The 15,359-nt window shown below is 45.3% G+C and overlaps 1 protein-coding gene across 1 annotated transcript in view; it reads left to right on the forward strand.

Annotated features, from left to right (window-relative positions):
- Positions 1-15,359, forward strand: part of ASXL2 (ASXL transcriptional regulator 2) — a 248,647-nt gene that overhangs the window by 106,897 nt on the left and 126,391 nt on the right. Inside the window, exon 4 of the mRNA XM_054021956.1 lies at positions 10,965-11,121. Coding sequence (XP_053877931.1) covers positions 10,965-11,121 — 157 coding nt within the window. The remainder of the gene's footprint in view (positions 1-10,964; positions 11,122-15,359) is intronic.

A 15,359-nucleotide genomic window follows, 5' to 3' on the forward strand; every position in this document is an offset into this window, starting at 1 on the left:
TTCAGGGTCTTTAAACAAAGAATCAAAAAGAGAAGGAGACTAGACTTAAATTTCTTCTGATGGTCTTCCCTGCTCCCACCCTCGGAGCTCTTCTGCTTGGAGCAGGTGCAGGAAGGTTCCTCTTGTTTTGGTGGAATCCCAATGCAAGTCACCCTCTCTGAGAATGAGGAAGAGACACCAGAACGTAGCTTCAAAGGACTCAGTATCCAGACAATCAAGTTCCTAGGCACCTAAGTCCAGCAAGCTGAAAAAGATGGAGTGCACCCAAGGCAAAAATCTACTCATGCAATAAAGGGGACTGTGTGATTTTTTTATTTTATTTTATTTTATTTTATTTTATTTTATTTTATTTTATTTTATTTTTTTTTGCTTCTTGAGAACTACTGTGGGGGATCAGAAGCAGAGTTTGTGACTGGTTGGGTAGTTTAACTTCAGTGATACCCACCAGTCTTGGGAGCACCTGCTCTCCCTTTTGCAGCTTGCCCTGATCTTGGCATTTCCAGTTAGTGCTGCCCTAGGCACGCTGGGTCATGCGGGGAGAAATCAATCCTGTCGCTGCTTCAGAGGATAGATTTTATAGGGGCCAGTCTTGGACTCTTCAGAAGTCAGGGCCTTCCACCTACAAACAAGATTCCAGACAATGTTGACCATTGTTTTAGACCTGAAAGCCTATCCTACCATGAAAGTGTGAGCTTGCCTCAGGCTTCTGGGGCATATGGCCTCATGCACTTATGTGATTCGGCATGCACGGCTTCATCTCAGCAAGCTGCAAGGGTGACTAGGTTGGTGTACTCCCCAGTTCTCCATCTCCCTTAATATCCTGTTGGATTGGATGTACTACTGTTGTATGTGAAGTTGAGGTATTGCTGTGTGTTACTGAAATATGTTGGGAGATGCCCACAGCTGGCCTTTCAATAGCAACAAAGGAGCAGTTATTGCTGGCCAGACAGGCATTAATGGTCTATCAAGAAGAATCCACTATACTAAAGGCTTCTCAGAGAAGGCATGTATGCAGTGGGGCAGCCTCATCCCCACATCACACCAAGGATCTTTCCAGCAGTTGGAAGGAAGCATAAAAGAGGGACAGTGGCATCATCCCTTGGCCTCTCTACCCACCCCCCCATTTCAACACCTAGAAGATCGCCTGGAAGACAAAGACTTGAAACTAGGGAGATAGGTCCCAGGCTGGAAGGGAGTTCAGTCTGAATATTGAGAACTATAACTGCCTGTAACATCTATTAGACACAGACAGATACAATTAGAATTTAGACTGCTTTCCTATATTTATTTCTTAGCTAGCCAATTTTGATCTCTAAGCTTGCTACTTATAATCACTTAAAATCAATTTTTTGTAGTTAGTAAATCTGTTTTATATTTTACCTAAAACAGTGTGCTTTTGGTTGAAGTGCTTGGGGAATCTCAGCTCAGGTGAACAAGGGCTGTTGTACATGCACTACACCCCTTGTCAGAGTCACAAACTAACTAATGAGCTTGCACTGTCCAAGGGAATCTTGGGCAGTGTAAGCCAGTGTATTTCTGGGATGATTGGCTGGTGCCTCTCTCTGTATGATAGCCAGCTGGATGGCTCTGGGAGCAGTCATGCAATTTATCTGGGTGTGGGGCTCCACATGCTGATGGCTGAGTGATCACAGCACCTGGAGGGATTTGCTGCTTGTCACTGGCATAGCTTTGTGAGACACACCTGAGGCTGGAGAGTTAAGGGGGCTCAGCGGGCCCACAGTTCCAGGTTGTACCCCAGGGATTTCTTCACAAATACTGGCACTCCAAGTAGAGTCCATAGGGGCAGTAACAGACTATACAACAACCAGAGACTATCTGTACTAGTATAGATTTGACGCTATGGTCAGCCTTGTTACTTAGATACAATCAAATCTCACACTTCTGTATAGACTTCCTTAATTATTGTCAAGAATGTGGCTTCCTGTATGTTCCTCATGCAGCATACCTGATTATACCTAAGTTGCATGCAAGATTGGCTCAGATAAGTATATGTTCCAAGCAGACCTTGTTTTGATATGCCTTTTCTAGGTCTACAAGATGTCCTGGTGTCACTGGATTGGTGGAAAGATCCAAACAGTTTTGTACGGGTGTACTCTTCCCACCAGTCCTCTCAACAAAGACCATAGTGAGGCATGTCTCTCTTCTGGCATGGGGAGCAAACTTGGGCCATCACCAAGCACAGCCCAATGAACTTGAGAAGAGAAGACTTCACATAAATATATTGTATCTCGGGTTTACAAAGGCTGTGCTGTGCTATGTTCCTTCCATTCATTGAGGGCAGGTTGTTCAAGGATTGTATATGAGCAAGTAGGGGGAGCACAATCATAGGAAAGAGTTTTTAAAATGTATTAGGAAAAAAAGAATCCTGACAAGGGTATTGGTCCATTACTAGATGGAAATGGTGTAGGATTATCAATCATAATGCATAAAAGGCGGAGGTGTTCAGTAAATATTCTGCATTTGGGGAAAACATAAGATGCAATCTCATCATATGTTGATAACACTCTTTTCATTCTATTAGTATCTCTGGAGGATGTTAAACAGAAGCTACTAAAGTTATTTGCAGTGTTGGTCACTGATTAAGAGTGATCTGGATCGCTTGGTATACTGGGTGCAAGCAAACAATATGCATTTTAATATGGCTAAATTTATGTGTCTGGGGACAAAGAATGTAGGCCATACTTAAGAGGTACAGAAGAGCTAATGCGAACCTGGGGTGCAGAAACAGGAGACTCTTGGGTAGGAATAGAGAGGTTATATTACCTCTCTATTTGGCACTGGTGCAATTGCTGCTGGAATACTGTGTCCAGTCTGATGCCCACAATTCAAAAAGGATGTTGATAAATTGGAGAGGGTTCAGAGAAGAGCCATGATTAAAGGATTAGAAACATACCTTGCAGTGAGAGATTGACCTCCTTCAATCTATCACTTAAAGAGATGGTTAAGGGGTGATTTGATTACACTCTATCAGTAGCTAATTGGGGAACAAGTATTTAATAATAGGCTCTTCAGTGTAGCAGAGAGAGGTCTAACACGATCCAATGGCTGGAAGTTGGAGCTTGACAAATTCAGACTGGAAATAAGGTGTAAATTTTTAAAGGTGAGAGTAATTATTGGAGCGGTTTACCAAGGGCTGTGGTGGATTCTCCATCACTGATAACTTTTAAATCAAGAGTGGATGTTTTTCTAAAACAGGAGTAGGCAAACTATGCCCCGCGGGCCGGATCCGGCCCATCAGGGCTTTGGATCCAGCCCAAGGGATTGCCACCCCCCACGGGGAACCGCAGCCAACGGGAGCTTTGGGGGAGGTACCCGCAAGTGAGGGCAATGCACGGAGCCCTCTGCCACCCCCTCCCCCAGGGGCCGCACGGATGTGGTGCCGGCCACTTCCAGGAGCAGCGCGGGGGCAGGGCAGGCGCGCAGGGAGCCTGTCTTAGCCCCACTGCACGCCACTGCCAGTCCAGAGGTGTTCAAGGTAAGCGGCGCTGGGCCAGAGCCCGCACCCTGAACCCCTCCTGCACCCTGCACACCAACCCCCTGCCCTGAGCCCCCTGCTGCACCCTGCATCCCTCCTGAATCCCAACCCCCTGCCCTGAGCCCCTTCCTGCACACCGCACTCCTTCTGCACCCCAACCCCCTGCCCTGAGCCTCCTGCTGCACCCTGCACCCCTCCTGCCCTGACCCCAACCTCCTGCCCTGAGCCCCCTGCTGCACCCTGCACCCCTCCTGCCCTGACCCCAACCTCCTGCCCTGAGCCCCCTCCCGCACTCCACACCCCCTAACCTGAGCTGCCTCGTACACCCCGGACCCCTCCTGCACCCCAACCCCCTGCCCTGAGCCCCTTCCTGCACACCGCACCTCCTCGCACACCCCGCACTCCCTCCTGCACCCTAAGCCTCTGCCCCAGCCCTACATTCATGGCCCTGCATGCAATTTCCCCACCCAGATGTGGCCCTCGGGCCAAAAAGTTTGCCCACCCCATTCTAGAATTTGCTCTAGAAATTACTTTGGGGAAGTTCTCTGGCCTGTGCAATACAGAAGGTCAGACTAGATCAGGGGTGGGCAATAATTTTCACAGGGGGGCCACTCCACATATTTTGGTAAGTTGTCATGGGCCGCACATTTCTACTCTATTTATGGAGGGGGCGCGGGGTCTGGGAGGGAGTTTGGTGCAGGAGGGGGCTTTGGGCTGGGGCAGGGGGTTGGGGTGCAGGAAGGAGATCGAGGTGCAGGCTCTGCCCGGGAGGCGCTTACCACAGGCGGCTCCCGGCTGGCGGCACAGTGGGGGAGGAGGGCAGCAGGTTTCTGTGCGCTGCCCATGCCCGCAAGCACTGCCCCCCACAGTGAGGATGATGCTGGGGGCAGCACGCGGAGCCCTCCCCCACCCCAACGCCAGGGGTGCACAGAGACATACCAGCAGCAGCTGGCCGCTTCTGGAAGCGGCATGGGGCCACGGCAGGCAGGCAGCCTGCCTGAGTCCCTTGCTGTGCTGTGGGACTTTTAGCAGCCCAGAGATTGCGAGGGGGGCAGCCAAAGAGCCTGGTGGGCCGGATAAAATGTTAGATGGACTGGATCCGGCCCATGGGCCATATTTTGCCCACCCCTGGACTAACTGATTACAGTGGTCCTTTCTGGCCCATGGAATCTATGAATCCCTGTTATGTCAGGAAGCAGTTAAACTGAACTGGTTCAGCCATCACCAGGTATTTCTCATGGTGATTCATCTCCCGGGTATAGAAAATGCTCTGGTACACAGCCTGTGTAGATATAGAGCAGGATGCCAGAGCAGATAAGGAGGCGACTCCACAAATGAATATTTCATACTGTTCTCCAGTTCAAGCAGTTATGCTTCCTCCACTTTCTGTGGCTGATGTCCTGAATTCCAGGACTCATTGAAATGTATTGCAGACTCACTACAGCTCCATCAAATAATACTCAAAGAAGAAGAGTTGACTCATTTTGCACAGTAACTGGAGTTCTTTGAGATGTGTGTATGGATGCTCCACTATCCACCGTCCTTCCCCTCTGCTTTGGAATTTTTTCTGTGGGACTTGGCAGTGAAGAGGGAACTGAGGGAGATTCATTTGCGCAGCCCTGGTGCATGTGTTGGCTGAATGGGTACTAACTGCCAAATATCTCTGATCAAAGGCGCATAAGGCTCAAGCACACCTGAAACGGAGCATTCATAGGGGGACACATCTCGAACAACTCCAGTTCCTGCACAAGGTGCATACGCTCTCAGTCTTAGAAATGTTATGGAGGAAGAAGCATCAAGATCTGTACATAGCCTGGATGTGTGGCACAAGAGATGCAACTCATACTTGCCCCTCTCCCCTATTAGAGATTTAATTCCTAGGTATTAAATACAGATCTCTTAGGTTTTTCTGTATCATTGCAGTATACAAAGTGCTAATACTATTACCTACCACACTTATGTTCCTGCAAAATTGAGTATTCTGAAGGCCAATATTTTTGTCTGCTCTTTATATAGACCCTCAACAGGATTTTAAAAGATCTCGAGATCTGTAGGTGGTCTCCATCTCCACTTATATTTATCCAAAGTTCATTGCCAATGATTCGGTCCAGAGTAATGTCCAGTCTTACTGACTGATGCAATCTTTCATTTAGGCATCCATCTTTAGTTTTCCCAGTCAGTATTTAGACAGTTGACATCTGTTATTACCACTTCACAGGCCATATTACAGACACTTATCTAAACAAATGTTTCTTTGTTGACCTATTTATTCTGAGACATCTGTCTGATTTCATTGTCTTGTCACCACAAAATGTGCAAAATAATGCTCTTAAACGTCAAGATCCCAGCCTAAGTTTGCAGGACTGGTAGCTATCAAACCAGCTTTTTCTTGTAAACTAAGTGCAATTCATTTGGAGTCACTGAGACAAAATAAATATGGGATGCCATTTTTAATTACCTTTTACAGTAGAATAACGCTTTGTTTGCTCAATTGGTTATAAGGAAGAAAAGTGTGTGATCAAAGATTAGGGTTGGACGATACCTCAGGAGGTATCTAGTCCAATCCCCTGCTCAAAGCAGGACCAACACCAACTAAATCATCCCAGCCAAGGCTTTGTCAAGCCAGGCCTTAAAAACCTCTAAGGATGGAGATTCCACCACCTCCCTAGGCAACCCATTCCAGTGCTTCACCACCCTGCTAGTGAAATAGTGTTTCCTAATATCCAACCTAGACCACCCCCACTGCAACTTGAGACCATTGCTCCTTGTTCTGTCATCTGCCACCACTGAGAACAGCCAAGCTCCATCCCCTTTGGAACCCCCCCCTTTCTAAAGTCAAGATATATCATATCCACTGCATTCTCCATATCCACAGAGCCAGTTATCTCATCATAGAAGGCAATCAGGTTGGTCAGGCATGACTTGCCCTTGGTGAATCCATGTTGACTGTTCCCGATCACCTTCCTCTCCTCTAAGTGCTTCAGAATGGATTCCTTGAGGACCTGCTCCATGATTTTGCTGGGGACTGAAGTGAGGCTGAAGTGATGTGATGTGCAAAAGAAGGTGGTTCTGTAGTTTGGAGTGCATGCCTGCCCTGAAGAGAGCGCTTTGGAGAAGGAAAATATAATGGATGGCTGAAAGAGTCTCATTGTGTGTATATTACAGGAAATTATAAACTGACTTGGTGCATGGGAGTTTCTAGAGTATGATGGGCCCACAGCACAGATTGGGCAGCCCACCAGGAGAGTATGGTGAAGAACTTTCACCAAGAATAAAGCAAAAGGGAACAAGAGGAGGCACTGTTGGAAGGACATGCTCATTGCTAGCAAGTTGCCTGTGGGCGGCTTCTGCCTCATGGGGACTGCTGTCTTAAGAAGCAAAGAGCATCCAGATTTTGCACCAGTTGTTTAGTGTGTTCCAGATTATTCTGTGGTTGTCACTTTGCGCCCCACACACAAATGTTTCTTTTTCCCAGAACAGAAGACTTGAGAGAGATTTTGAAAATAGGTAATTTGTAATAGTTTGGCTTGTCTTGGGTGACTGTAAATTATCTATCTTAACGTTACTGATATAATGAAGCTTTAATGGAGGGACACCGTAGTCCGACAGCATCTTGATCGACTTGGTTGCTCTATTCAGGGACAACACAGCTGACCGCAATCCAAGGAGAGAGCCAGAAAAGGTGCCCTAAAAATTGCTCATCCCGAACAGACCTGACTAGCGTACTGCGGCTGGAGGTTGTTTCATCAGGTGGTTGGAATTCAAACAAGCCTCAAAGTTTCCGTTTTTGACTCAGTGTTGCAACATGGAATATTTGTATATGTCTTGATCATCGAAACTGATCATCCTGCCCGGCAGACTGTTGCTCAAGAGCTTGAAAGATGATGTATCAGCATTGTGGCACTGAGCGAGATGCAACTTGCTGAAGAGGGTCAACTGACTGAGGAGAGGGCTGGGTACACGTTCTCTGCTGAAAGGGATGCCCACCAAACCAGCCGCATGACACAGGAGCCAACTTTGCAATCAGAATTTTGTCTGTCTTGTTTGGCGATCCTGTCTATCAATGTAAACGACAAACAGGTGAAGCTCCAACTGCCCCTGAGAGGTGGATGTTACGCTTCACTGATCAGTGCTTATGCACTGACAATGACTAACCCGGAGGGTACCGAACAATTTTATTCTGAACAAAATGATCTGATACAATTGACTCCCTTTGAAGACTGCCTCATTACTTTAGACTTTAATGCTTCTGTTGGCTGTGGTGATTCTGCATGGCGTGGCGTACTTGGAAAACATGGTATTAGCAACATGAACAGCAGTGGCCTACTTCTGCTGATGACATGGGTCAAGCACCAGATTATAGAATCATAGGGTTAGAAGGGACCACAAGGGTCAAACACTGTCTTCCGACTCCTCAACAAATGCAAAACAATCTGGATGCACCCTCACTCAGACCATTGGCATTTGTGTTGGTCCGACAGTGCGATCTGAGATGTGTGCATAACTTAAGTATTATATAGAGCTGCTTCTTGGACTGATCACCGTATTGTTCAGTCAAAGCTTTCTCTCTCTATTCAGCTGAAAACGTTAAAAAAAAAAAAATATATATATATATATATATATATATATAAACCAGTCACTTAAACAGGTAAATATTGCTCAGCTGAAATCTGTCAATCTCAGAATAATTTTCAACACAGCTAATTTCTGCTAACAATCTGTGATGACATCTGCCAAATAAGTATCCGTGCGTGACACAATTTATAACATCATTGTGGCTTGTACTGGGTGTGTGAAATAACATTATGCAGACTGGTTTGATAATGATCCTGAAATAGTGAATCTCCTTGATGTCAGGTGACAAGTGCCTGCCGAGCCCTTAGCTGACCCGCTCTGAGTCGAAAAAGGACAGATATAGGGCAGCTTGCAGCATGTTCCGGTGCAGAGTCTGCTAAATGCAAAATATGTGGCTTGACTGTAAAGCAGATGAACTACAGATCATTGCTGATAAACATGGCCCCAAAGGTTCCTGTCATGTAGTCAAAGCTGTGTAGAGCCCTACCTGATCTGCCTTGACAGCACTAACGAGTGCTGTTGGTGAATTGCTAATCACATATTGCACTGCCATCCACCAGTGGTGGTGTGAATATTTTAGAAAACTACTTAATCGTTTATTTACTCTTTCTCATGAGTTGCTAGATATTGTCCACATCTGTTGCACTTGCTGATCCACCCACATGAGCTGAGGTGTTAAAGGCTGTTCAGATAATGAAAAGTACCAAAACTCCAGGTCCCGATGCATTTTCAGTTTTCAAACATGAAAGAAATCATCTCATTGATAAGCTTTCTGAATTTTTCTTTCATGTCTGTCTTCAAGAAATCATATCGCAAGAACTGAAAGATTCCAACATAGTCACTAGCTATAAGCATAAAGGCTCAAAGAGTGACGGTGGTAATGCCCATATCATTTCTTTGCTCTCCATGGCTGGCAAGATTCTTGCACGGACTCCTGACCCGAGTCGTCAACAACATTTGGTCAGTCACAGTGCGGCTTTTGTGCTCAGGGGAGCACTACTGACGCAATTTTCATCATTTGACAATTACAGGGAAAATGTTGCAAAAAGACATTAACAATCATAAAAATCCACACCAGAAGAATCCCCAAACCTGTTGGAACCAACTAGCATCCTTGTGGTAATCCAGGCCAAAAAATATATATATATGGTCATCACTAGAGGGCAGTCTGTGTGTGGTGGAGAGGAACGTTTACTGCCTGTGCGGTAACAGTTGTGTGGGTAGACAGGACTTCGGTCTGCAGGGCAGTCATTCTGGTAGCTCTTGTCAGCACGAGAACACAGATGCGCCCACAGCACGCGCACACGCTGATAATTCAGTGAACTTGACATTTGTTTTTACAAGGGACCTCGAGAGCTGCCAGTTCCACTTCTGCATCAGACTATGTCAATATATTACTGGTCATTATGGACTTGCTCCAAAGCCCACTGAAGTCAGTTGGACTCTTTCCATTGAGCTCAGTGGGCTTTGGATCAGGCCCTATGTCCTCTTCAATAAAGGAACTTTCTCCCTTACCCCGGCAGTTAGGCTTTCAGCTTAAAACACAATCCTGCCATGATGCTCAGAAACCCTAGTTTGCCTTTCAAACATTTAACGTTGTTGTTTTATTTGTATCTGTATTTCATTAGCCCCTTGGCGCTCGAATCATGGACCAGCATCGCATTGTGCTAGGTGCTGAACCAAACACAATAGAAAGACAGTCCCGGCTCCTAAGCACTTTCAATCTAAGTATAAGGCAAGAGCCAACAGATGGAAACAAGGAGACGATACCGGGCAGTCTGATAAGCAATGGTCTTAGCACGCCGGCTGCCCAAACCATTGTAAAGCTGTTTTTTAACAGGCATCCCTGCAAACGAGAGTTTGGAGGAGGGGTTTAAAGGAGCACAATGAGGTGGCGTTGTGGATATTTGAGGCGCTTCTGCCAAGTGTAAGAGGCAGCCTGGGAGACTACATGAAAGGTGGTGGTTTAAAAACCGAAGTGGGCAGTGAAGGCTGGCGCCAGTGTTTGAATGGAGCTGGGAGTTGACATCTGGATAGGTAGGAATATGGATTTTAAAAAACAGTCCCATGCAAAATGGCCCCTCGCCCCCCTGAAAAAATTCTGCCAAATCCCCCATCTTAATCAATTACTTTTTATGGCTCATCCACTATCCTCCTCTAAGTAATCTCTTTGGATTCTAAGCTCATCAGGGGAAGGGATAATGTCCTCTTCCTAGTTGTTTGTGAAGCGCTTTGCACACTTTTGATGTTATATAAATAATAACAAAATGGTTCTATTGTGTGGTTTCAGTCAGTTGTGCTTGGGTGGTGGAGGAAGGTTTATTAACCTGTGCTAGGTGCTTTCAAACAGACAAAGAATGGCCCCTTTCCCGGGGAAGTTCACAGTCTAAGGCCAGACCTAGTGGTTAGGGAGCAGGAGTACAACACACAAAGAACTTGTTCAAGAGGGGCTTACATCTGGAGAAGGCAGGTGCTGTGCAGGAAGTACAGAGAGTTGTACAGGAAGGTAACAAATAGTTAAGGGTAATGTTGGCGAGCAAAGTGGGTAGGTGGGGATGTTGGAATCAGACGGGACAGCTATGCAAGGAAGGGCAGAGCAATTGAACACGGTGACAGGAAAATATAAAGGGATGACCTGATGAAAATGACTGGCAAGACAGAGGAGTTTAGTGGCAGCATTTTATATGAGCTGTTATAGGGCAATGTGGGTGTGTGAGAAGCCAGAGAAGAGGATGGTCTCTGCCGTCACTCTGCTGCATAGAAGAAACCATTGTCAGTGCTTAGTAAATAATACTGAAACTCTTTTCCTTTGAGGTTCTTTTGGTTTCCCATGAATTTTATATGGAATTGGAATAGGTCACGTTGACTTGGCCTGTTTTTCTTTCATTTGCAGAAGGATGTTCCAGACGGATTAAAAGAGCTGTCTGAATGCTCAGAAGAGAGCAGTGACGCGCAGTCAGACTCTCAAAGCTCAGAGAGCAGCAGCAGCAGTAGTAGCAGTGATGGTGGCAGTAACAAAGAAAGGAAGAAAAGCAGATGGAAAAGGAAAGGTAATTTGCCCCTTCAGAAGTGACTTTGCCATGTGCTAGGCCTAAAAGTGTCTGCAAAAAGCACTGAGACTGTTACAGATCGCCTGTTGCTTGCTAAAGAAAAACTACATGAAAAGCATGCTTTCCCCTATCTTGTTCATGGCTGAGCTCACCAGATGAAGGAATGTTTCCTTCATGTTGCACCATGCTCAAGATAGCATTTCCTGGAAAGGCATCTGCATGTAGCAGTTCGTGTTTGGGAACTCCGTCTGAGTCACAGGCTAGTATGTTACTTTACAAGCCCAGACCATAGCAGATATACATCCTCCCCAGTGCAGGCAGACACCAACCTTCTTCCCTTATCCCCTGCATGCAGGAAGACAATGCCTTTAAATTCTGGCCTCACTGGGTGAGACGGGGGAATTCCAGCTGCCGGTGAGCGGTAATGCTGGTGGGTAGTGGTGGGGCTGAAAATTGTCCTGCTTACCAGTCCAAAAAGCATTTGGACTGGTCCTGGTGCAGTGTTAGGGGTGCTGGAACAATTTTTATAGTGGTGGGGTGCTGAGAGCCATTGAACCAAACTATAAACCCTGTATTATGATGGAATCCTCTTCCAGCCCAGGGGTGCAGCAGTACCCCCCGCAGCCCTCGTTCCAGCACCTATGTGCAGTGTTTTTCTGTCTTTCCATGTCCCATGATACTGGACCATATTTAAAGCTTGGACATTGTCTAATTTATGATGTGTGCAATATTTTGTTGAATATTGATTTATGTACCTCATCAGTAATTACACACAAATTAAAGAAAACTTAAATGTCCCTTGACTGTCATTTTCTCTCCCAGCAAAGTCTGAGAAATCATTGGAGTCCAATGTTGCTGGTGATATCACAAGCAATTCCTGTTTCCACTGTCAAGAGCAGCTACAATGGCTCAATGAAGATGAGTGGAGGAAATATCATGTTTCACCATCTGTTTTCTCCTAAACCTGATATTTTCTCCACTTCATGGAGCCATTGCAGCTCCCACTGTATACTGAAATATGCCGTGTTCTGGCATCAGAAGCAGCAGAGACTGTGTATTGTGGTAGTGTCGAGAGCTCTCATCCAGGTTGAGGCTCCAGTGTGCTAAGCACCGTACAAGCATTTGGTAAATGATACTCGATGCCCCAAAGAGTCTGCATCTAAAAATGTGAGGTGGGGGGACGGAAGGGTAGGACGGGGTAACAAAAATAGAATTTTTTAGCTCAGACGAACTGTGTGTGCAGTTCTCAGGCAATCCGCGTTCTGATCACAGCTACCCACCTGCCTAGTCTGTTCAGGGAGCTGGTCCTGCTTAGTGGTGTGGGCCATGTGTTACTCTTGAGTCTGTGCTGTTTCCCCAAATAATGCCACCTCTCCATTTTCTGTCCAAGCGAAGTGAAATGCAGAAAGATAACCAGTAAGAGTTTTTTTTTTAAATGCAATTTTAAATAAGAAAGGATGTGTTAATAACAGAGGTGAGGATTGCTTTTGAAAGACCGCTTTTCATCTGTCTTTTTTTAAATAGAGTTTTTGGTTCCATTTGCTGTTCATATCCAACACATCATTTCCCCCTCCTTCCTTTTCTTTCTTCACTCCCATGTTATGCACCCTTATTTTACAATATTCTTTTCTCATCCTACAACGTGTGATTGCATTCTAGATACTGAATGCACTGAGCCATATCTACGTTCTTCCTTTCATAAAAGTTCTTCCAGCCTTAGTCCCAGACTTGTTGTTTCATGTACAGTGTTGTCTCAAGGGTTGATGTGCTGAAACATGTGCCTTACATATTCTTAGAAAGAAATGGGTCAGCAAAAGTGAACTGAAACAAACCAGTTTGTGGAAGAACTACAGTAACTAGTTTCAGTGTAAATGCAATGGCTGATTTTTTTTTTTTTTTTTTTTTGCCAGCTATTTTTTTATCTGCTCTTGAATCATTTTGAGAGGTATAGTCTGGATCTTCAGCAAAGGGATGATGTCTATATTCATTTTGGTATATTAAGGCCCACAGGACTCGGTTCATTCCAGAAAATACAGTTCTGTGGCCAGTGGTTGTAATGAGGTCTAGAGGGCATAACTTCATTTCAACATGGCTATGCTAAGGAGTGTGTGTTTGTTGTGATAATTGGGCCTACAGATTTACCCTAATTGTGAGCTCAACTGTAAAAAGTATATAAAAGTTCATAAGATATTACAGTAACCTATAACAAATGTTGATGGGAAAAGTTTTCAGTAATAAATGTTATAAACAGGTGCAAGAAAACCATACAGAGAAGCAAAAAAGGCCATGTTAATATACCTCAAGGACGATGTTGCAATCATGTTTGTTAAAAACAAAAGCTGTGGAACCAGAATTGATGTGTTGGATATTAGGCCCAATGGGTGGACAAAATATAATGCAAGGATGGGCTATTCCACCCATCATTCCCTTTTTGGGTATTAAAAGAAAGACATTTCAGGGCAGTGGGCAGGGGGGATATGGAAGAATAGACAGAGGCTACTGGAGCGAGCTTCACCATCCCAGTTGCCACACCCACCATTTCCTGCGACCCCAGACCTCCTTCATCCTAATCCTGAGGGATGTCCTGACCAGACCGGGCCAGAGAGAGGGATCTAGATAACCTTGCCACCTCTACTGGTTCCATCTGAATCCTATACACCTCCTGGGATGAAGTGGGACACCTGTTATTGGGCTTAATACAGGGATAACTGGATGGAATTTAATGGTCTGTGTTGTATAGGAGGTCAGACTAGATAATTGAATGGTGTCTACTGGCCTTAAAAATACAGAAATCTTAAACGAGGAAGCTAAGTATAGTGCCCAGAATAAGGTTACCAAGACTCAAAGAAAACCTCTATTTTAAGGAATCTAATCCTTGCTTCAAGGGAGGAGCAATTTTGCCGCCTAATGTAATGTTTCTTCAGCCTGGGCATACTGTGTCTCTGAGAGGCCAATGATAAAAGTCAACACTTAGTTCCCACCCTGAAGCATGAAATCTAATTGCTTGGGCTTGGCAAGAAACTTTCCTAGTGGAAATTAAACTTTTTCCATAGTTGTACAACACAGGGATTTTACACGTTCCTCTGAAGCATCTTGGTGTTGCCACTGTCACAGACAGGATATCAGCCTGAATGGACCACTGGCTGGTTTGATCCAGTGTGGCTGTCCTGAGCTGCTGCCTGCTCTAGTTAGTGCACCTCCTACTGGACTGTTTGAAACGGCCAGTATGTAGTAGCTAGTAACTTGTTCCCTCAGAATTTACCCAGAACAGGGCACTCAGCATTTCTGCTACTTCATGTCCCTCAGAGGAACCCAGCTAAATCTACTGACAGGTAGAGAATATAGGATTTATTTGGCTCCTGGTATGAATGGGACTGAGGTGATACCTTTTCCCATCATCTCTGAAAATCAGATCCTCAACTACCCCCATTTCCAGTCTAAAAAGAGACTTTGCTTTCACTCAGATGCTAAGGCCGCCATCAACATTCATTGTCCCAAGGGCGTCGAAACAGGCGCAAGTGACTTCTCATCTTTCCTTGACTAAGATAAATTCCATGCTCATTTTTCCTTTACCCCATAACACCAGTCATCAAGGCCCATCTTGAGAGGACTCCAGGACGAATAGAACCAGTTCCTAGTGGTAGACACAAGATTACATCTTATGCTGTCTCACATCTTCCAAGTGCAAATTAGAGTTAGACTTTAGATCCTCTTTATGTTACCACCAGCTCTATGGTAACTATTATTCTTCCTAGCTTTTCATAGAATATCAGGGTTGGAAGGGACCTCAGGAGGTCATCTAGTCCAACCCCCTGCTCAAAACAGGACCAATCCCCAACAATTTTTATTTTTATTTTTTTTTTTTTTTTGGCCCCAGATCCCTAAATGACCCCCTCAAGAATTGAATACTCTCAACCCTGGGTTTAGCAGGCCAATGCTCAAACGACCGAGCTATCCCTCTCCCTATCTGGATCTGGCCTGTTATGGTCTTAGGAAAGGTAACAGCAGCCAAACTCCACTTAGCACAAGTTAAACTTTTTGATCTGGTTGCACTAGGACTTTCTGCTGTAACTCAAAATCTAAGTTTAAGGAAAGTACCATGAGCTAGAAGCAAGCTATGAAGAATAATTTATGCTGCAGCCTATGACTGCAAAATCATAGCTGTACTTTGAAATGCTTCTAGGCACTGGATGTGGCTACAAAGCCGTCAAGAAGACGGAGTATCTAAGGCAATGGGT

The sequence above is a fragment of the Malaclemys terrapin genome, chromosome 3 (genome assembly GCF_027887155.1).
Source record: "Malaclemys terrapin pileata isolate rMalTer1 chromosome 3, rMalTer1.hap1, whole genome shotgun sequence".
NCBI classification, from domain to species: Eukaryota; Metazoa; Chordata; order Testudines; family Emydidae; genus Malaclemys; species Malaclemys terrapin.